At 42.3% G+C, this 24090-nt stretch overlaps 1 protein-coding gene across 1 annotated transcript; it reads right to left on the bottom strand.

The window, feature by feature from the left end:
• Positions 1-292: 292 nt before the first annotated feature.
• Positions 293-24089, bottom strand: LOC138952493 (tectonin beta-propeller repeat-containing protein 2-like). Its single transcript, XM_070324181.1, has 17 exons — positions 23135-24089; positions 22657-22785; positions 20667-20798; positions 20118-20281; positions 19176-19615; positions 18198-18740; positions 17535-17660; positions 15579-16839; positions 13495-13710; positions 12832-12970; positions 12020-12218; positions 10651-10740; positions 9969-10187; positions 9237-9427; positions 8546-8636; positions 7396-7545; positions 293-6827 (listed from the first exon to the last, which is right to left on the bottom strand). Exons 1-17 carry the CDS (start codon positions 23585-23587, stop codon positions 6670-6672), a joined length of 4701 nt encoding a protein of 1566 aa, XP_070180282.1. The 5' UTR covers positions 23588-24089; the 3' UTR covers positions 293-6669.
• Between the last annotated feature and the right edge of the window lies 1 nt (position 24090).

The following is a 24090-nucleotide window of genomic DNA, read 5'->3' as shown; positions in this document are numbered from 1 at the left end:
TTTGGTTTGTTGCTTCACATAAATTCATCTATGTCAAAACATATATTCTTACAAAAACTACCTATGTTTGCCAGTGCAGTTTATGAGCTTGTAAATGTCTTGATGCTCTTCAGAACCAATAGTATTCATTATGATGATTCGTCTGTATAGTTAAAAATGACAAACTGAAAAAAAAAATGTGCAGGCTTCACAATTGTGGCTCTTCTCAAAATATATTGTGTGGCTTGAAGCTCTGCTGATCACACACACACACACTTCACTGGCTTTCTATCTTTTCATTTGTCTGATAAACTACTATTTCATCCTTTATTCAACAGCCCTTCAGTGTATAAAATCAATATGCAAGAGACATAATAATATACATTTTGAAGAAAAAAAAGTTTAAGTAAAACAAACACTAACCAAAATTGTTTTTTTGTTTGTCTGTAGTAAAAATGAGAAAAAACCGTTGCATTTTTCCTTGCCTGACAATATCGCACAAATAAAGAAAAGATGTGTTCAAAGTGTGAATGAACGCAAATGCGCTAGTACGCTATCATACAGGAACAAACACAACTCCAAATGTAGGTTCCTTCCACTGTATTATACAGGTATGACAAACATACACACAAATACACACAATCATGAACATAAATGTTAGGTATTCAAAAATTGGGTACTCACAGGTTTGTATGCAAAAACAACTCGAGATTACAATCTCGTGCACAATTTCACAAACAAAACCCTCTACCCTTCACTTATGTAGAGAAATACACAAACAGTCCGTGAACTCACAGGCACACGATATCTACTTTACTGGTATCGACTCACGGCTCGTGTGTAGTCAGAAAAACAGTTACAGTTCATATTCCGGCAGACTCAAATCACCGTCTGCTCTGACTACTTAACACTCATATATCTTATGTACTTAAGATCTTATAGACATATTTTAACTTTGTTCATACACAGAATTACACAGCGTCTATGGCCGTTCACTAGAAAATGTATCTGAATACTAATTCCTTCCACTGGCGACCTCGGTCTACTCAGTTCCTTTCGTCCTGTGGCCTCTATGGTCCAACTATACGGACAACCATAACCTTGCAATAACTTCGCGAAATCCCATCGAATTTCAGCTATGCTGGTCTAGAGTTATGATACTTCGGCGGCTTCTCAGATCCTTCACTCTTGTCATCTGGCCGTTATCTCCCTCTCAGACCGGTTATACGACGCACTGCACAACATAAATAGCGGACATCTTGTCTTAGATATATCTGTCTGCTATGTTTACAGTTTACAGTGTTAGTCGATTCAACTTATGCGATAAACACTCTGGCGATATTCGAATGCTTATTCCATTTACCTGTTAAGTGCTTTCCTGTCGCATCTATCCGGGCTTCCTCCCTCCCGGCCAATTACTTGGACAACCCCTCAATGTCCAAGGACAGTGGTAAAGTGTAACAATACCCTAGTTGCGATTTACAACATCAACTATTCCCGGTCAGTGAGCTGAACTCACAGTGCGTGCCACACACTTTGCTATGTCACGCTATATCTCTGGTTAGCGCTCTAAAAGCGTGGAGGAATCACTGTCAAACTTTGCCTGTTACAGTGTTATTCGTGATTTCCTTCACACAAAGCTCAAAATAAGAACAACAAAACCCAAAAATATTTTGTTTAAATCACACAAAAATGTGAGGCACACTTGGAGCAGTAAATTATACCTTAGTCATGATCTGCCAGAAGCGCAGGTGTGACATGAAGCTGACTTAAGTCCTATAAACAGGCAAACACCTGGGTAGCAGCTAGAATACTTTTTGACGTTCTACCTTTCCAGGAAGGAAGCGACCCAAAAGTGATGGGACAATAAAATATGAAATGACATAATGGGCAGAAATCCCAAAACAAATAGACTGCTTATGCTCCAAAATTCTCAATTAAAAAAACAAGAATGGTAGGTTATTGGAATGTTTAATTTATGACAAAACTAATTTAATTTATGGCCATTTTTTAAAAAAATGTATGACAAAAATAATCTTTGGATTGCCTTGCCAGCGTCTTGCAAGCGAAACAATTTTTAGAGATAAGTTCACTATCTGTATCATAGGTTTCTCTGTCTGCCTGTTTAGAAGACCAGTGGGTCGACGTACTGTAAATGTAATATTTTGTATTGTCATGAAATAATTATGAACAATTCCAACCCTGAAATGACACGTCAGTCAATGTCCCATCTTTGCAAGGGAAGTTGCACATAATTACGTCATCTGAATACTGCTGTACCTCTAGTTAACAACCCCCTAAAATCTTACAAAATGAGATCTTAACAGAGAGGGAGTCTGTTGGTGGAGGTGACGGGTGCAATGGCTTGGTGGTAAGACGCCGGCCTCCAAGGCGGAAGGTCGTGGGTTCGAATCCCGGCCGCGCCTGGTGGGTTAAGGTGGAGATTTTTCCGATCTCCCAGGTCAACTTATGTGCAGACGTGCTAGTGCCTTATCCCCCTTCGTGTGTACACGCAAGCACAAGACCAAGTCGAAGTGCGCACGGAAAAGATCCTGTAATCCATGTCACGAGTTCGGTGAGTTATAGAAACACGAAAATACCCAGCATGCTTCCTCCGAAAGCGGCGTATGGCTGCCTAAATGGCGGGGTAAAAATGGTCATACACGTAAAAATCGTGGGAGTTTCAGCCCACGAACGCAGAAGAAGAAGAAATGTAGGTGGAGGTAAGGTACGTAAGTGACACTGCAAAGAAAACGTCGAGAAAATGAGGTCTTATAGCAGAGGGACTATTATAAGGGAGGGTCTTCACCAGTGCTGGACTGATCGTGTAACCTCTGCGAACGCCAAGAAGAAGAAGAAGATAAGGGAGGGTCTTCACCAGTGCTGGACTGATCGTGTAACCTCTGCGAACGTCAAGAAGAAGATAAGGGAGGGTCTGAATGGAGTCTCAAGTGCCCCTAAACTTAAAACATCTCATTTCATCACAGAATAATTTTAACACAGTAACGATATCATGACATGTTGCGGTGCAAATGACAACACCATTTCATTATTATACATGTATAATACAATTATATATATCACAGGCCATGTGAAACAATCAAAAAGCACTCTTTTGCAATTACAGTCAAGATCTTGAATAGAACTTAACATATCCTTCCTTTCCACTAAACCAAACCAAACTTTCTTTCTTTGAACAAGTTTTGCTCAATAAATATTCAATACAAAAAACTGTAAAAGCTATGAGAACCACAGTAATCAATTCATCTCTTTTATTTCTAAACATTTCATTTCATTTAACTGTCACGCAACCCCCCCCCCCCCCCACCCACCCCTTGAGATAACTATTTTGACAAAAGAAAAATCAATACCTAATGTGTGTATATTGTCATGACTCTCCTAGCCTTTGAGACAGAATCCTATTTTCCTGCAACACAAAATGTGCAACTGTGTCGTAATTAAAACCTGTACCGGTACTGAAAGTGTGAAAGGCAAGGCATTTAATTTCTGCTGCCAAAAATAAATAAACGAATTAAAGTTAAAAAAAAACAAGAAAACAATGCTAGAACAGCTAAACACTGAAACGGAACGAAAAAACGAATGCATGCAGAACGTATACCGTACACTGGTGAACATAATGATGCTTTAACTTTTTACGTGTATATTTTTGTGTCACACAATATCAGTTACACACTGACATTTATACCATCGGCAACGACCGCACTGCTAAAACCAAAATTCCCAATGCTCCTCTCTATCAATACTGACACACACTCTGACTCACTTTCAAATGCACAGCATTTCCAATCACAACACCTGCGCTACAAAGCACCAAGGAGACTCACCAGGCGCAGGAGTCATCCACAGACAGTGTATATTTTTGTGTCACACAATATCAGTTACAGAGTTTCACACTAGCTGAAAATGAATAGAAAAATAAATTGTCTAGAAAAGCAACAATTAACAGTAACAACAAAACATCTAAAGCTTCAACAAAATAACATCTGAGTAATAATATTACACATCGCATCATCCTCAACAACAGCAACAAACAGTATCAATCTGTATTTTGTTCTAGTTTGTATCACCTCAGCATGCATGCCATGAACAGAGAAAAGTGGAGGGGTAGCGGGGATAACATTTAGACTTGATCCAAAAACAATAACACTATTGTTTTCTAATAATAATATTAATAATCAATATTTATTTAAATTGTTATATTGCGATAGACTGAAAGCTTTCTCACATCAGTTTTCAGAAAGGCTGTTCTCTGGCTTTATCATCACTTGAGATACATTTTAACGCAAGAACGGGTAAGAAACACAGTACAAAAATAAGCTGAAATGATTACATTTCTCTGAGGTGATCGACAAGAAGAACTTGCATTTCTCATATTACAATTGTTCACTTCTCTCTGCCTTAAAACAAATCCAAATCAAACAAGAGATATTCACACACAAAAATAGCAATACACGTATGTACAAAAACAACAACAACACAAATGTGTTCCATCAAAATACAAGCAATAAATATAAAACTGAGAATTATGTTGTTAGACCATTCAGTCTTGGCAAACTTCTATGTACATGTACAACTTATTTTTTAATTACAAAACAATAAACTTCACACAAAAAGTTCTGTTCAGGTTATTACAAATATACCGTGAACACTTGGCATCTTCCAATGCATTTACATGCGTAATGTCAATCCATCACAACCAATCTTGCTTCCTTCATAACATGTAAATTACTTCCCCAATGTCCAGTGTGATTAGCAAAAGATTGAATAATACTGCTGAAAGTCCAAGCCTGACCCACAAGAAAATGTGCAAAGGCTGCTGCAGAAATAACGAACAAAAGCATAGCAACTTACAATATTGAACTGTATGAGATGCATGACATATATATGTACCGTATTTTACGGACTATGAGGCACAACTTTTTTTTCTCAATCTTGACCCCTGCGGCTTATTGAACGGAAGCACCCTATGTGTTGTTAAAATATAAATCCCTGGCCAAGTTTCATCTCAGACATCAAAGAGACCGCCCCATAGGTTAAACTCGGTCACTGACCCCGGTGCAGGGAAAGTTTCCTCTCTCAGATATGAAAGGGGAACTACCTCTCATCGCTAAAACTGGGTCATGGGGAAGAAGGTCAGTGTCTGCAAACAAGGCCACCCGGCTGGTTATCACGATGGACCTGCCTTTGATCTCTATTTCCACTCTGTATTCTTCCTTTGATGTGCGGGCCTAATGTGATTGTTTTTCTCAATTTTACCTCAAAAGTGGGGGTTGCACCCTATATAAGGAAGCGCCTTATCAATCAATCAATCAATATGATGCTTATATCGCGCGTATTCCGTGGGTACAGTTCCAAGCGCAGGGATTTCTTTTTTTATTTTTATTTCTTTATTTTTGTTTTTTTGCAATTTATATCGCGCACATATTCAAGGTGCAGGGATTTATTTATGCCGTGTGAGATGTAATTTTTTTTTACACAATACATTACGCATTCACATCGGCCAGCAGATCGCAGCCATTTCGGCGCATATCCTACTTTTCACGGCCTATTATTCCAAGTCACACGGGTATTTTGGTGGACATTTTTATCTATGCCTATACAATTTTGCCAGGAAAGACCCTATATTTGTCAATCGTGGGATCTTTAACGTGCACACCCCAATGTCCCGAAAGTATGGTACCAAAAATAAGGCAACTATACTGTAATTCATACTTGGCGTGAGATAAAAACATGACGATGAAAGCTGAATGGTTTCGCGAACTTTGTCAAATGTAAAATCTCACGAGTATAAAATATAATTCTACACTTCATAACTATAAAATCCTTGAATCTTTAGGGATTGGACAACACAACCAAATAGCCCACCATATGAAAAATTGAAAGGAGATCCCCAGAATCTGTACAGCTTTCATACTACTGCAAGCAATACACATGTCCACGGAACACTAACAATGGAATACACAGTCTCTTAGATTATCTCCCCAGTCAATGCACTTACTACCTACACTGCCAGCATGGTGCTGAGTACATAAGCTCAAAGATATCTGGCACCACAACACATAAGTCCAGAATCTTCCTGTTTTCTTCCTCGCTCGCTTCTTTTAGGCATCTATTCCTGTATTGTGTCCGAACCCTGCCTAGGTTTTTTCAGGGCCACCAGGTTGCAAAACAGCTTCTCCTGTGGGGGGTGGGAAGGGAAAAGGGGGGTCCACATTCGGCCATGCGCTGTGTCTTGCATCCTCCTGAAATGGGCAGTCCTAGAGTAGATGGGTGGTTGGCGCAGTGTCACAGGGGTACATCCCACAGTGGCCTATCTTCAGTTCACTCAAGAGGTGTAGCAACTCAGCCTCTCATGCTCTCTCTCCATATCTGTTGACTGATGAAAATACTGATCCAGAATATCTTGGAATGCTGGTAATGAACCTCATACAATCCTGCAGTTTATAACACTAATTCTCTACATCTTTGCTGGTGTTGAACAGAAAATACCAGCATGATGCAGAGTACAGAAGCTCAGCCACTGTCTGGGGACAGAAAAATTAAGTTAGCATAGCTCAGTCACAGAAATCTGGCACCCCAACACAACTTGGTCCACTGACTGTGCTGATGAAAATACTGATCCGGAATATACTGGAATGCTGGCAATGAATCGCAGATTCCCACAGTAGCTCACACTAATTCCCAGTCCCCGTCTTCGCTGCCTGCCGTACTGACGCTGCGCTGAAGGAGGGGGTCCGAGGAATCCTGACGTCGGAACACGTGACGAGAGCTACACTTCATCAGCTGTCCTGCTGTGTCCACCGCCCACAGCACGTCTTTTGGTGACGCTGTTGACATGAGGATTAAAATCAAACAGATGAATGAATCACAAAGTTTGTACAGTATGTCAATACTGTCCACAGCTTATTAACATAATACACACCAGCATTTGAGAGATATTTCTACGAGGAAACAGTTTTTAACATCCTGCGTTGAAAGTTTGAAACTCAGCAAAATCATACAACAGCACTTGAATGATAATTATTAGGAGACAGTTTGAAGGACATGCCACAGAAATTTTAAAGTTCAGCAAGGTAACACATCAACATCTGAAAGCCCTGTTTCCATTCTATTCTCCTGCAATGTTTTTGTTCAACTGAATGACAGCCCTCAGCAACTCTAGGTTTGGCAATACATGTAATACAATAAACCACATGTACTATGTAGACAGATGTACCTACTGAAAATGTTCTTGTGCTCATCTTTCTATGTACAGGCTCTTTACATGTTGTGCATATGTTCATAACTTACATATTCAAAGAGACGTTTTAATAGATGGGTAGTGTTGTGTATGTAAACTAATGGAATAACTGTAAGGCCCAATATACAATGCAAAGCTAAAGAAAATCAACATACCCGACACTTTTGTGAAGCAGCCTGGAATTTTCTTCCAATAGTTTCCAGACACATTGTCTTCAGTGATTCCATAGCGAAACAAAATCTCTCCATTGGTGTTGAGTGCCCACACACCAGAACTTGATATTGTGATGTCCAATGCCTGAATACCTGTACACACAGCAGAAATATTTCAGCATTTTGTCTTCATACAGTAGAACTTGCAGCTAACAATAACTAAGAGACTATCTTAGTATCTAGTTATGCACATTCCTGTCACAAGCTGTGATACTGCTGGTCAAAATTCAAGTCAAGAATTGTTTATAAAGTGGTACCCGCGATGAAAGAGCCACCCTTGGGAACAGCAATAATATTCCTATATTACAGGTGCCCTGTGGGCGGGGATGTAGCTCAGTCGGTAGCGCGCTGGATTTGTATCCAGTTGGCCGCTGACAGCGTGAGTTCGTCTTCACGTTCGGCGAGAGATTTATTTCTCAGAGTCAACTTTGTGTGCAGACTCTCCTCGGTGTCCGAACACCCCCGTGTGTACACGCAAGCACAAGACCAAGTGCGCACGAAAAAGATCCTGTAATCCATGTCAGAGTTCGGTGGGTTATAGAAACACGAAAATACCCAGCATGCTTCCTCCGAAAACGGCGTATGGCTGCCTAAATTGCGGGGTAAAAAACGGTCATACACGTAAAATTCCACTCGTGCAAAAAACACGAGTGTACGTGCGAGTTTCAGCCCACGAACGAAGAAGAAGAAGACAGGTGCCCTGTCATAACAGGTAGATTTGGGTCAACATAATCGACAAAGGGAAAACGGAAGGTGTCCTTTTTTGGGAGGTGTCTTTTTTTGGGAGGTGTCCTCTTGTCGACGGGGCCGCACACTGTATTAACTTTCAGCGAAACCAGAGGGTTCCTTGTTCTGTTTTTTCTTTTCTATCTGCATTACTGTCTTTTATAGGCAATATGTCTTTTTTACATCTGTAAAGATTGAACTGGAGGTTTCCAAAAATATTCAACCACATATTCAGATACAGTCAGAAATCATTAGTTTGGGCTCTTACTGTTACAGTTTATCCGCACAATTTACTTTCATACTGCATATAACTCTTTCAATCTTCATCACCAAGGAATGCAGAAAAAGAAGAATAATCTTCACTTACCTGGCACATGCACCCACTCTTTACCAATGGGTAATTCGTCTGATACTCCAATTCGCACATATGTCAGCCGCCGATTGTCGACCGCCCACACCTAAAACAATAAATTCAAGGCATCAAGCAAGTTGACCCATCGATTGACTACTGCACTGTACACTTGCATTCTGAGTTTGAATGGCTTTGAAAGAGACAGACACAGCAATGCTGTTAGACAGACATATTCAAAGATTGATTGATTGGTTAGAGTGGTTAGCTTTCCATGTGTAGGGTTTGGGGTTCAAATCCCAGCCGCACCTGGCGGGTTAAGGGTGGAGATTTTTCTGATCTCCAGGTCAACTTATGTGCAGACCTACTAGTGCCGTATCCCCCTTCGTGTGTACACGCAAGCACAAGACAAAGTACACACGAAAATGATCCTGTGATACATGTCAGAGTTCGGTGGGTTATAAAAACACAAACGCTCCCAGCATGCATAAGCCCCAGAATGAGACTTTGGCTGCCTTAATTGCAGGGGGAAAAATATGGCCATACACAAAAGCGCTCACTGGTGCATATACAACTACAAGTGTATATGAGCCTTGCAGCCCACAAACGCAGAAGAAGAAGAATTTGACATCAGACAAAAACAGAAAGTATGAGGGAAGGAGGGAGAAACAGAGACAAAAGACACAAGCAGAAATATAGATCCCCCTACCATCCAATCCACAGGACCATTGGCGACTTTGTTGAAGACTATCTCAGAGTAGCTGTCAATGGGCAACCACACTGGGTTCAGCTGTCCTGGTTTCAGTGCAGCTGCACCAATGCGGTGAAACACCTGCCCGTCTCCGTCAACCACCCAGACAAAGGAAGAATTGCAGCTCAGGTGAACAATGAAAGCCTCCCCTACAACATAAAGAAAAGTCACTGTTTCACACATTTGAATATCCTTCATAATTCTGTAATTTTGCTTGTGTGTGAATTGAAGAGAAACCAGAGTGAATTTTGGCTTGTACCTTTCTTGATCCTAGTTTTGTGTTGTGTAGTCTTGTGCTTACTGGGCGTTTCTGGTGTCAATATTGACAGCGTAACATGATGAAACCAACGCAAAACTCCTGGGCCTTGTCACTGAAAGCTACCCTCATCACATTTTGACAATACTGAAACAGTGCAATGTCAGAGGTATACACAAAATCCTACCACATGAAGTTTTCAAGTTCATCATAGTGACGATCACATTTTTTGACGTTCAGAATAGTAACAGCTGAATTTTGGGATGTGAAGCATCTTCAAGACATCAATAAGCATAACAATTTGAGGCATAGAACCGAATTCACTCCGTGGAAGTGACGTCACATACTGTTTGAGATTCACTCAGTTAGACAGTGAACCTCACACCAGGCTATGTAGGGATTTGCACCGAATTTGAAATTACAATTTAACTCACCCAGCTGTGCCAGATCCAGTTGTGTCCAGTCCACACCCAGGGGGCAGTGAGCGCCCATGCCTGTCCGGATGTGAATCTCCCCATCACTGGTCAGTCCCCACACCGCATGTTCGTTGACAGTGTACGAGACGAATTTTGTAGAGTCCACCAGAGTTGCATCACTGCTGTCAAGAAGAATGCTGTACAGTTCTCCGTTCGCTTTCTGTGCCCAGATTGTGCCTGCACGAATAAAGAAAGCTGGTAACTGAAAATGTTTATACTAGCTGTATGTGTCTACTCTATCAATACAAAATGGCTGTATGTACTTCACATCAAATTCAATTTAGAAAACTAAAACCAAAAACAGGCAAAGACAGAGAGAATGTGAACGTACGTGTGTGTCTGAGTGCATGCAGGTACATACATGTGTTTTTCTATTGCTTTAAAAACACTTTCCTCTTTACGTATAATATACTACTATCTCATGCATACAGTGGTACCTACAGTGAAAGGACACCCACGGAATCAAATATAAGTGTTCCTACATTGCAGGTGGCCTCTCACGACAGGTAAAATGTTGGTCTAGATAATAGATAGGGACAACATGAAATGTCCTTTATTGGGAGATGTCCTCTCATAAGAGGGGCCTTATATCACAGGTACCACTGTATACACACAACTCAAAGCTTGTCAGTATACTGACCCCACTCTAGATCTGCAATGGAAGACTGGACTTGTTTCCACACAGTGGACTCGGCCATCTTTGACGGCTGTGCTGGTGACCAGTGGTACCCTACGGACAAAGCATTCATACTTAAAGGCAAGCATTGCAAACATAGCAGAGAAAAGAGCACATTCTGTATTGACACACAGTGCTCCTCCAAGTCCAACCTTTTCTGATCTACAAACATCTAAGAAGATCAGGTCTTTATAAAAATGGATGTGAACAGAAAATCGGAAGAAGGAAGTTCTTAAAAGGCAGATTCCACTGCGCGAGCACACACACACACACACACACACACACACACACACGCACACATGTACACATGAATACATGCACACACACAAACGTGCATACACACATATCCATAGCTGCCAACTTTCTGACAATGAAATTCCTGTGGGGGTCCGGGGGCCGCAGTAGGCCCCCGGTGGGGTCCAGGGGCAACGCCCTTGGTGGGGGTCAGGGGGCAACGCCCCCTGAAGCTGAAGGTTTTTTGTAAATGAAGGTGCCAAAATTGCTTTTTTTCTGGTATATTATGATCAAAATTGACATTTATTTAACAAATGAAATAACAGTCATGTTATAACTAATAATTCCATGAAAAAAATAAAACAATTTGAAGATACTTGCTCAGGTGCTGCATTTGGCTTTTGTTGTTTTCGCCTTCAAAGTATTTGCGAAACACGACGTGATCTTTGGCGTCTGTTTCACAGCAGTAGCAGTCGACTGCTTCACATTGCCGCAATGCTTGGCGGAGGCAGCATGGAGCTCGATGTCTTTTTTCCCACCATGTCCGATGTTGATGTCACATCGACAAGGTTTACAGAACGCGTGGTGTTCCCCCTTATCTGACTTGTCGATAAAGTCATAGTTAGCCTTGTACTGTGGTAAAAACCTCACTTTAGCCTTTGGTTTTTTGTCTTTTGGTGTTGTTTTTGGCGGCATGTTGGAAGGCAAAACCGGAAAGATCGAGGCACAACTTATTTTCCGCACATGCGCACGCCAACGTGGCTGGTCTCGGTTAACCAGAGCGTCTTTTCACCGGTTTGTTCCCCCAAAAAGAGGCTGCTTACACAAAGTATGTTAGAAATTTCGATTTTCGGGAAAATCGAACACATTTCGGGATTTCGTGACGGATTTAAAACATCGGGAGATTCCCGAAAAATTCGGGAGGGTTGGCAGCTATGCATATCTACAAATGAAAAAGATTAACGCAAAAAGTGAAAGGCAGGTCAAACCAACCCATAAAATCCTCCATGTCTATCTCTCTCCTCATATCTCTAGTTATGCCACAAAATAGCTGGAAACAAACTTAATCACATCATGTTCACACTAACATCACACATACCTTGAAGGCTGCTGCGACAAACATAGAGAGTGTTGAGATAGTCAAGGGCCAGCCACACACCCTGAGCCCCTGCCACAATCAGCCCGCCTCTGTTGGTGCTCAGAATGTGTGACAGCTTCTGTGTGTCAAACTTCTTGGCGATGGATCGGATCATATCCAGAACGGTGGGGTCTTGGACGTAGTACTCACTCAGTGGGACCTGCCATACACATTTTTTATTAACCTTTTGGTAATTGTAAGCTTTTTAAGATTGCTTTTTTAAATAAAAAAATAAAAAGTGTTTCATTGTTTTCTAATAACAACACTAACTGCGCATTCTAAGTTTTAAACAGTTTTCTCTTTCTGGAATGTTTACAGGGCATTTAATCTTTTCACATTTCTTTTAGTTAGTTTACTTTGAAAATGATTGAATGAGCAAATTAAATAATTCACAGCTTAAGCTTCCTCCTGCAAAAGTAATTTCTGTTAGTTTCCTAAACATGCCAAGCCATGGGTACCGTCACCTATTATGACAAGCAGGGCTTAGGCTAAAAGTCAGTGACCCCTCACTGACACACTTACAAGGTTGAAATCACTGCTGATTTGGGCTTGTCATCCGTAAAGTTACCCTCTCAATTTCTGCAGTGCCCATTAAAATTAAGACAGCTTGACACATTGACTGTAAAGTGACCCATATGTAGCTTATGATGAATTTGAAAAAAAATAATTCAATGAAATGTGTTTTTTTGTGTTTTGTTTTGTAGTATATATATTTTGCACTAATTCTGGCCTAACCCCTCCTTCAAGAGAGAGGTGTTCCACACAAAACCTACCTGCCACCAATGTCCACTGCCTGCAGGTCTTTGCGGGGACACAGCATCAGTGAACCAGATCTGTCCAAGTACATCCACCGCCCAGCCTATGCCCTCGTTGTCCACACTCACACTGGAGAACAGGAACGGCTCTGTGTGTCTGCCACATGCAAGGACATTCTATGAAAGGTTTTCCAATGAAAAATATCCTGTAACCTGACTAGTGCAACAAAATACTCTGTGACTATTTTTTTAAACCCTGAAAAGCATGACCTAACAAGCTCTGTGTATCTGTCACATGCAAGGACATTCTATGACAAGTTTTCCACTGTAAAATATCCTCTAACCTGACTAGTGCAACAACATGATTTGTGCTATTGTTGAGACCCCTGAAAAGCAAGGACATTGACAAAGCAGTGAAAGGCTTGACAAGGACTGATTCTAGGCATCAACTGTGAGGTCAGTGGTGCCTGTGTAATCATCTGCGCATAAATGCATGGCACATGATTAGGCGAAATGTTCTTCTTACAGCAATAACTTTGATTGAATTTTGCAAACTGTGGACCTCACTGATACTTCACATATATGGCGACAAAGTTTTCATCCCCTTCTTTTAATGCCATAATACAAAGCATCAAAAGATAGAAACAAAGTGCCTCATTTAATCAAACAAACATAACTAACCTGTTAATTTCTTTCCAGCTGGTCCCCTGTGGGGTGCTGGAGGCTATCCCAGTGCGCACCAGCAGTTTCATGGTGTCGGAAATCGCCCACACCACACCGTGACGAGCCAACACCTGTCTTATTGGGCAGTGTGTTTCCACAGGAATGCCACTGAAGCATGGCCGTTCTTTTGACAGGTTTCGCTGCATCATCACATCACCGTTTTTCTTGACATACCTGTGAACATCGTACAAACGACAATGATAAATGCATGCAAATGAAATGCTTGTCAAGATGCAGCTTGCTGGAATGCAACACACAATATAAACAAGTTACTATACATATGCCGCAATGATATTTATTCTTTGTAAACTTTACTCAGGACTTCTCAAGAACAACTATCAGGTACAACATTAATTGAAATTTGGCAAAAGACTTGCAGTAAAGAATGCGGATAAATTCCTATTCCATGTTAAGGTTCTGTTACACAGATTATGGCTCATTACCAATGATGTTTTCATCTAACCTCTGCTCTTTACATTCCCTTGTTATGCAACTTTGTCAAATCTACTCACACTCAAAAAGGGAACACGTACAGCACTGACAAATACCATCGGCAACGACCGCACTGCTAAAACCAAAATTCCCAATGCTCCTCTCTATCATACAGCAGTCCCTCTCATGATCGGACACCCTTGGGCCATAGCAAAACTGTCCGTACATTGCAGGTGGCCGGTCATGGGAGGGGTGACCACACCACCCCCTCCCCCATACACTCACACAGAGACACACAAACAACAGGATTGAGTCTATGCTAACCACTTCTTGTGGCTACTAAACAATAACAACAAACTCCTAATATTTCTTTAAACGTTCTGTAAAAAATGATTTGTATGAATGGAGTTGAAAAGAAGACATAAAATAAATCCTCAAGGCAGTGAACGCACTCACCATGCACCGACATACGAAAACAGCCATGGCACAGAGGCACGTGTGCAGATGCTTTGCAAGAATAAGCTTGAAACCCAGTTTGAATAAAAAGCAGCAGATAGAGCTGCATGTCATAATCATGTAATTTATTTTCTTCTTGTCTGGCTTTAATATTGACTGCATGCCGATCATGTGGCAGTGACTTTTCACTCTTCAGTAAGAAATACACTGTACACAACACCGCTCTCACTCTCCCTCACTGACTACCCTAAGCCGTGACAACCGATGCTTGGAAATTGTGTGGAGGAGTACACCTCTCTATTTCTCTCCAATGCTCTTCCTGCTGACAGTGACACCAGACACCCCACTGAGTTTAGCCCCCCCCCCCCCCCCCCCCCCCCCTCTCTCTCTCGCTTCCCCCAGCCATGTACTGTTTGGGGCTGTGGCCAGAGAGGTGTCAGCTAATTGAGACCAGCTCAGAGCAAAACCAGGGTGACTGTGTCTAACTTTTGACAAAGCAAGACAACTGAAGGGTTCACAGATTCTAGGTAACCGACTCACTGGTCAAGGCTGCGGGGAAACAAGAGTATCTTGTCAATGAAAGAGGTTACACACAGACACACGATGCTGAGAACTGTGGCCGATTTTTCACTCTCTTTCGCTCAGGACCTTCATCGACTGTGGCTTCTGTTGTTTACGTCCAACAGACAAGAATAAAGAGCATAGTGCATTTTCATGTTGGCATCTTCGCATGTACTCCACTCCTGACCAAAACTACTCCCCTCCTGATGGGTACACGTGCACTCAAGTTGTCAGTGACTGTCAACACGCCTTTGCGGCTGTGACCTTTGTACCAAGAGCCGGACTGCTCTGTTATCAATTTGTTGTGGTGAAAATTTGACGATGGTCTGTCCGTACATTGCAGGTATGACCTTCTGTTGGGACCGAAAATTAGTGTCTGCGTCCACGTTTTGCAGGTGTCCGTTTAAGGGGGGGCAAATATAGAAGGAAAACACTCCGTGCCGAGCAAATGTGTCCGTACATGTCAGGTGGCTGCTCACGCCGGGGGCCATACATTGCAGGGACTGCTGTACTGACACACACTCTGACTCACACTCAAAAGCACAGCATTTCCAATCACAACACTTGCGCTACAAAGCACCAAGGAGACTCACCAGGCGCAGGTGTCATCCACAGACATGTGCATCACATCCCTCACCGCCTCCACCCACTTCAGCCCTTCAGGGTGACGCTGCGTGATCTTGGTTCCAGCGAAAACCTTCCCACGATGCAGCCGCCAGACGATGTGGCCTGACGGTGACACTGAAATCTGATTGGACGGGGCTGCGACGGCCTTTCGCCACAGGATACCCTTGGTGCCGCCGAGTGCAGAGTAGTACAGGTTTTCGCTTTTGTCCGTGAACCAGACGTGAGTGGAAGAGAGACCCAGACTGTAGATATTGGCAGGCGTGGTGAACTCGGACCAGCTGTTAGCAAGTCTGTACAGTGTCGCTTCAGGAACGCTTCTCTCGCTTGCAGAACTCACAGAGCCTGTGGAGACCTGCCTGCCTATGCCTGTCTCGCTATCTTCCACTTCTGACACTGATCTGTGTTCTTGGGACACAAAAGAGCACGACTCCAGGGACTCTGTTGGGGAGTACGGGTCGGAGAACTTGGAGTAGAAATCGTCCACGGAGTCTTCTTTTCTGACCTTCACCTTGGTGTATCGTGTCATGCTGTCCAGCGTTCTCTCTGCTGCTAACATGGGGTCTTCCTCTTCCTCTTTTCGAACATCCCCTGATGACAGTGGGTCAGTCCGAGTCACAGAAGTCGGGGTCACTGGTTCGCCGGATGATCCTGATGGCTTTTCTTTAGAATCACCAGGATGTTCTCCTGGTGCAGAACTGGAAGACTGAAGTGATGCATCCCCAACAGACTGAAGGGAAATATTACCTGAAGCTTTTGGTGTATTGTTCTTTGCGCTGTTGTTCAGAGCACCGACATCCTTGGTGCTTTTTTTGCTTGCTTTTACAGCAGCAGAGCGTTTGTTTGCATCTTCAGTATTCATTATTACACCTTGACCTTGTTCAGAAGATGGTTCATTCACTAAAGTCTGTGAGCTTGCAGTTTCACTCGCAGAGTCTGTTTTATCTTCACTTTTGTTGGAATCTGTTAGTGAGGTACCACAAGATGAGTTGTTAATTTCCCGACCCTTGGTTTTGTTATGAAGATCTCCATTGCCATCGACTCCTGTGAGAAATTTAGTGGCACTGGACAGAGCTTCCTCTGCTCTCCGCAAAATGTCGTCAACGCCTTCCTCCCCTGTGACAGCAGAAGACTGTTGGTGATTGTTTTCTGCTCTGGGATCTTCTGACACTTGGCTGCCGAAAGAAGACTGACTGATGTTGTCTGATTCCGCTTCAAGTCCTCCTTTGCCTGCAATAGAAAAACAAAATGTTTGTCATTTAAAGTTGTCATTAACAAAATGATTGCTCAGTTTAGTACAATCGAACCTGTCTTTGACGGTCACCCAAGGGACCGACCAAAATTTGTCGTTATAGACAGGCGGTCGCTATGATTATAGAAAGGAGAATTTTATAAGAAGACAAACTTGTCTGGGAACCTTCGGAGTGGTCGTTCTGGGCAAGTGGTTGCTTTCGAGAGGTGGTCGCAAAGGCACGTTCGACTGTATCAATAACGGAACCAAATCACTGCAGAGAACACCAAAACGTAGTTACTAACGAGTTACTCACAGTGTATTCCAATTCTTTTGTTTCCTCTCAAAACAAAATAAAAAAAAGTGTACAATGTTAGTGTGGATGCAATCCATGCAGCATGTGATTGCGACTGATGGAATATTGTGTTGTTATACTGAACAGTCTGACGCTCACAAAGACATCCTTTTCATTAAAACTAACAGGCAAATGGTAATGCAGTAATATAAAAATCAGAATCAAAGACACAAATCACATGCACAAACAGAAACAGTTTCTTCTTTTTCAGGAATCGATGATTGTGTCTCTGAGGCCAGCTTGTGTTACAAACTGGCAAGTTCAGCGCAGGTCTTCCACAGTTCCCCACAAAAACAGCGGCAAGTATTGAAACATTCAGACAAAAGACAATGCTTGTACCTTTAAGTTTCTTTTTCTTTCCCTTCTTTTTTTGCGCCTGGTGAGCAAAGACGATGTCATCCTGTCCATTACCAGGGCTTGCCGATAGATCGATGCGATCTCCAATCGGTCCAAGATGCCCTTGGCCTAAACAAAATAGAAAATGCATTGTATTTCAGAATTTTCCCTCATTTATAACAAAAATTAATCTGCAAATTTCTTGTCATTAACTCCTGCCGAGTTTAAAGTCAGAATACAAACAAAAGAAGTAATTCAACATTTCCGATACAACCAATGCCAAATTAAATGTTTTATTGGTTCTTCAGGGAACGTGGCAAAAGTGATGAAGCAATCCAACAATAATGAATAAACGATGTAATATTTGTTCAGAAATTTAGTATCGGCCATACAAGAATCACACCTTCAGAGCAGTGTAATTAAAATTCCACCTGTTTTGGTTTTTTGACTGAATTGTATGAGACAAGAACAGCTCTGCCACTGTTTCAGGATTAGTCAATGTTTCAAAGAAAATGTCTGACAGCGTACTAGAGTGTAGCCACTTTTGTGGAGTGAATTAACCTCTGCACAATCCACAAAATAAATGTTAAATATTAAATAAAATTCAGGCTATCAAATCTTATTGAACAATATGCACGTTTACCACAATGATTTGAAGAATCTTACCACCACTTGCTTCATCCTTGTTTTGAGGTGCTGTGATTTGCACCCTCAAACCTGAAGAACCCATAACTCCTTCTGAAACAGGTGACGCTGCTTCATCAGCAAAAACAGACAATGCACTGTGAGCACTGTCAGGTGACTTGATATCCACTGGCGTTCCAGCCTCCTTGGATCCACCGGTGAAGACTCGTAAGTCAAGATCTGGTGAATCCAAATGCACAACTGGAGGCAGATCCGGAGACGAATCTTCACTCTTGTTCTGACCAGAAGGTGGTTTTGCAGTGTCCGCCGCAGATTTGATCACAGGATGTAGGCTCTGAGGAGGCTGTGGTCTGTCTTGAAGGGATTCTGCGATGTGGGCTTTTTGTTCGTGAATGAAGTTGTCCAGTTTCTTCAAAGGAGCGAAGAAGTTTTTCTTGAAGAAAGCCTTGGTTTTGTTCTCATGTGGCTCTTGTTTCTTGGCTGTGATGGGAGTTGCAGTAGGGGAAGCATTGGTGCTGGCTGCACCAGCAGTTGTTGTGGAGAGCGGCAGGTCGAATGGCATTGCTGCAAACAAAATGGATGAAAACACTTTTCATTATAACAATTATGACATAACTTCTTTGTTTCATCTAGCATTTTATACAAAAAAGAGAAAATGGAAATTCCAGCATAATATGAACATGGAGGCATGTGGGGTCTGAAACATCTTCTGGAAAATGTCCCAATGCTGCTGCTGATACTATGGGATCAGTCTTAGTCCACTTTGCTTCAGATCGTTATTTTGTTCCGACAACCGTCTGCTGGAATACTTATCAAAATGCTAATGTTTAGGCTTCAGACATAGCTACAAGCACCCATGTCACTGCTCTTTTACCTACTCTGTACTTTTCTGCACTTAAAAATGTGTTTCACTGTAAGTCTTTGTTTTCACTAATAACTCGACATACTCAATATGACATGCTTTAGACCTCCCCATATCCTGCATTATTTTCCCCTGACCTCTGTGGCAGATTTCCTCCGGTTCGAGAGCGATGCGAATCACTGAATCCTCATTGTGCCTCCTCAGCACAAACACCTCATCCTTGTGAACCGCCACATCCACGATTCCACCCAACCGGTTCTGACTGGCCACGACCCGGTTCATCTTGGGATCCAGCACAAACAATGTGGTGGTGTTGTACGTTATGAGTTGCTTTTCCTTGTAAATCAGCAGTCGACTGAACTGAAGCTCGGCGTTAGGGTTAAAGGTGCTTTTGCTGGGCCGAAGAACTGGAATCTCGTGCACCCCAGCGTTGATGCTTTCCTTGAAGATGTGAGTGTTGAGGACAGCGCCGGAGATGCTGGCAAGCCACACACGACAGCCTGGCCGAGCTGCATAGAGAAGGGCATCCTCCACTTTGCAGAGACCAGGGATGAAGCAAGCTCCAAAATTTCCCTTGCTGGTGAAAAAAGGGATTATCATAAGTAAATGAAAGCATTGATGTTACAGTGGTAAGATATTAAGCCTGTTAACTGATGGCATGAAAGAGAACTTGATTGATTTTGATATAATGATAACCTAAGCAGATAATCTGAAACAAAAAAATGCATTGCTCAACAAAATCATATGACCCACATAACGTTTTTGCAGAGTTTTGTTGACCTCACGAAACATGCTGAAATTAAACAATGACAAAATTATGAAGGCTGCCTATGTTTTGCAATGAACTGACGGCACAAACTCAATTGCTCTGCAGATATATTCAACAGCCTCATTTGCACCTGCAGTGCTGCTTTAGAAAATTCTTTGCCATCTTTGTCTGCTTCTAAACGTCTTTGTTTCTGCTCCAAACGCCCTCCATCCCCAACCCCATCTGAATGCAACTTATCATTTTATCCACCACTTCATTATCACCTATCGAACTGACAACAATTATACCCGAGACTCTATAATTCTCTTACACTTTCCTCTCCTGCTGGCCAGCCTGAACTGTCTCCCCAGCTGTATCCAGACGGCAGACAAAAGAGCGCTGTTTGGTGGATATCAGCAGCACTTTGTGGTCATAGTTCAGCTGAACAATCTCTGTTGGTGGTTCCACCAGCAGCAGTGATGACTTGCACTCACCCTGTGAAAATACAAATACTAGAGTCATAGCATAACAGGTGGTGGATGCGAGGACCCTACTACAGTACTAGTAATAACAACAGCATTTATTGTTAAAGAAAACACACACAAAACAAATCCGGGCAAAGTTTAAAAAAATGTAACCAAAGTCTGGCCTCACATCAAGGCTTTGAAATCAAAGGTGCCTATATCAGTATAAATATGTACTTTTGGTGTGAACATGAGATTTTAGTTAAATTTACTGGCACACTCTTTTGACTCTTGAGAATTCAAGCCTTTTTCAACTAATTTGGGGTCTATAAGAAATTGTCACCAACAGACTTAGTTTTAGCTGACCAAAGCAAACTGTTGTATATGCTTACAAGAAATCCCCATAAAATCCATACCTGATAGAAATCGACTTCTGTCACGACGACATGTCCTGTTTTGTCCCCACTGAACAGCTTCATTCCATTGGTGCTCCACTCAACGCATGTGATGTAGTGGCGATGGACTGAACGCACATCAAACTTCTGCAACTGAAAACAGAAAATTCAAATGCAAAACTTTAAACAGCAAGAGCACGTTCTTGCCCCTAAAAAATTTACAGGCAAATCCAGCTAACTCACAAACGGTTAAGTCAAAAATTCGCTTAGCACACAAAGAAATTCTGGTCCGGAATTATCCCTCTTTATCTATGTGTACAAAGTACCCTGAGCTCGAAATGGGATTTCTCTTACGTAAGTCGAAAGACGGATAGCACACAACAGAAAGTCAGTCCCAAAGACAAAGTTTACTCTATATTTACTACAGCAACTCGAAACACGAAACTTGGTGTCTCACACTAGCGCATTGTGTAACCTTATTCCCTTCTTCTCTACACGGACGCCACACCGACTGGTCAGTCGGCACGCAATAAAGTATGAACTGAAGTTAGGAGGGGGCGAGGAGTAAGGAGGGGGCGAGGAGTAAGGAGAATTATCCAACTCCAAGAAAACATTCTGAAAAAGGTGGGGAAGTGGTGACAAGGCAGTGAACGCACTCACCATGCACTGACATCATACGAAAGCAGCCACACAAACACAGCACAGAGGCAGAGGCAGGTGTGCAGATGCTTTGTGAGAATAAGCGTTGAAAACCAGTTTGAATAAAAAAAAAAACCCAGCAGATAGAGCCGCATGTCATAATCATTCTTCTTGTCTGGCTTTATTGACTGCATGCCGATCTTGTGGCAGTGACTTTTCACTCTTCAGTCGGACTGTACACAAACAGCTCTCACTCTCCCTCACTGACTACCCTAAGCCCTACAACTGATCTTTGGAAATTGTTTGGAAGAGTACACCTCTCTATTTCTCTCCAATGCTCTTCCTGCTGACTTCAGTGACACCGGACACCCCACTGAGTTTAGCCAGCTACCCCCCACCCCCCCCCCCCCCTCTCTCTCTCTCTCTCCCCAGCCATGTACTGTTTGGTGCTGTGGCCAGAGAGGTGTCACCCAGCTGCACCGCTGTTCACTCAGAGCAAAACTAGTTGACTGTGTCTAACTTTTGACAAAGCAACACAACTGAAGGGTTCACAGATTAGGTAACCGACTCACTGGTCAAGGCTGCAGGGAAACAAGAGTATCTTGTCAATGAAAGAGGTTACACACAGATACCCGATGCTGAGAACGGTGGCCGATTTTTCACTCTCTTTCTCGGAGGGCCTTCATCATTGCAGGGACTGCTGTAAAGAAATGCTTGCTCAGAAACTAACTCTTTTTGCATTGAAACATGCACCAGAACTGGTGGACACCATCGACAATGTCAAACATGAAATCGAAGCAGTTTACTTGAGGAAACGGTCGTCAGCAACTCAAACTTCTCTGTTTTCTTTTTTTAAGAAAATCTGAGGTGACTTTCTTTGTGGCCCCGCCCCCTCCCTCTGTAAGGACCCCCCTCCATAAGGACCGATTTTTGTCAACATTTTCAAGGTCGCTAGAGAGGGGTTCCACTGTACTATGACCAAGTCGAAATTTCGGATAGGACACAATAACAATTCGGTCCCTTCAATTTCGTCTTATCCGGATTTGCCTGTAAGTTCTTATCATGTTCATTTGCGGAAACAGTTGCACGTGCCCTGATGGCCATTCTCTCAATAACAACCACTTGCCTGCAATGACCAGTCCTTGTAAAGAATCAACGACAAGGTTCGTTCTATGTATAAATCACCTTTCCACTGTGACCAAAGACTGAAAGAAAGTCAGAGAAAACAGGATCTTGAATCAAAAAGGAGGCAGCCTTAAATCTGGGGTCTTCAAAGGGGGGGGGGGGGTCAAGGGGTGGTGGACGGGGGTCAATGGGGGTCAAAGGGGGGTGGAGGGGGGTCAAGGGGGCGGGGATTGTGAGTTCACTGTACCTGTTTTTTGTGCTGTGAGATGTAGCTAGGGATGAGGAAGATGCAGAGGCTGCCCGACGCCATTCCTGTGGCCAGCTGATGATCCACCCCATGGTGTAATTTGATGCAGGTTATAACTTCATTTGATACCTGAAAAAAGTGACAATTAAGTTATGTACTGTAAAGCATCTTTAAGTTTAACATTGAAAGAAAATCAATAATTCAATTTAGTAAAAATCTACAAATGTAAAACTTATGCCCATTCTTTCATCTTCTTTTTTCTTAGCAAAACAGTGCATGGGATTGGGTTTGGGTTTGGAAACTATAAAGATGACAATGTTTTTTTATGAAATTCCCCAAAACTAAATTGACTTACTCAACTGGCAATGCAACCTGAGAAACCTGCGAATGTAATTGATACAAATCATAATGTCCGCTACCTGTATGCAAATATGAATAAACCCAGAGAGAAGCAACATGCAAGTATAGAAAAGAATACCTCTGACTTGAGCCGTTGAACAGTCTGATCTTTACGGCCGTAGAGGAACGTCAGACCAATGTTTGTGCCCAGGGCAATGAAGTGCTCGTTGGCATCAATGCAAGTCAGAATCAGGTCACACTGCATCAGAAGTCCATGCTGAGCTTTCTTGGGAATTTGAGACAAAAGTGAGTCCAGGCGTGCATGCTCTCTTGGAATTTTTAACTCAGCCTCTCCCCCTTCCTCCATCCCAGCAGCAGCATCCTCCAAGTCTGATGTGGCACTGTTGCCAGACCTCATTTTATCATCAGCACTGGATTTTCTACTTTCTGTTGATTCCATTGTCACATCTGATGAGGCAGTGTTGCTGATAATAACCTGTGTTCTTTCAGTTTCACTGGCACTTGATTCCTCATTTTCTTTTGGTTCCATCGTTACCTGTGTAATGTCGCTTGTATTTTCCTGTGAACTCATTTTAACTCCAACTAAATAAGGGATTTGCGTTGCTGTTCACGCCCAGCTGAACTTTTATTTTTGAACTCTGCAGCTCAGTTATTGTCCTGAAGGATTAGAATTCTGTTCTCACTGAAGTCTTGTGACATTTTTAAAACTCTGGATGCAAAGATATCGCTTAGAGTTAGATGTCAATTGTCATATTTCTCTTTGTTACAGTTCAATGAAGATGTTCAAGCACAGAAAATAATGCACAATGAAACTTTATTGAAGGCGATCACAGTAGATATGTTTGTAAACAAACAACAGTATCAGTCATTCTGATGTGATTATGACATAATTATTAGCCGACACACGGTCTAGAAGCGACAGAAATCAAGCACAGACTCAGTCTTAAAACCCAACACAAAGTTAGCAACATAGCATGGCATGCCTTTCAGCAGTATGCATTCAAACCTCACTTCTCTAACTATGCAAAGATGAGTTCACTGAATCATGCAAAGATTCGCAACGTTCACATGACC

Source organism: Littorina saxatilis, linkage group LG17, assembly GCF_037325665.1.
Source record: "Littorina saxatilis isolate snail1 linkage group LG17, US_GU_Lsax_2.0, whole genome shotgun sequence".
Lineage (NCBI taxonomy): Eukaryota > Metazoa > Mollusca > Gastropoda > Littorinimorpha > Littorinidae > Littorina > Littorina saxatilis.
This window is presented reverse-complemented; position numbering and strand designations above follow the sequence as displayed.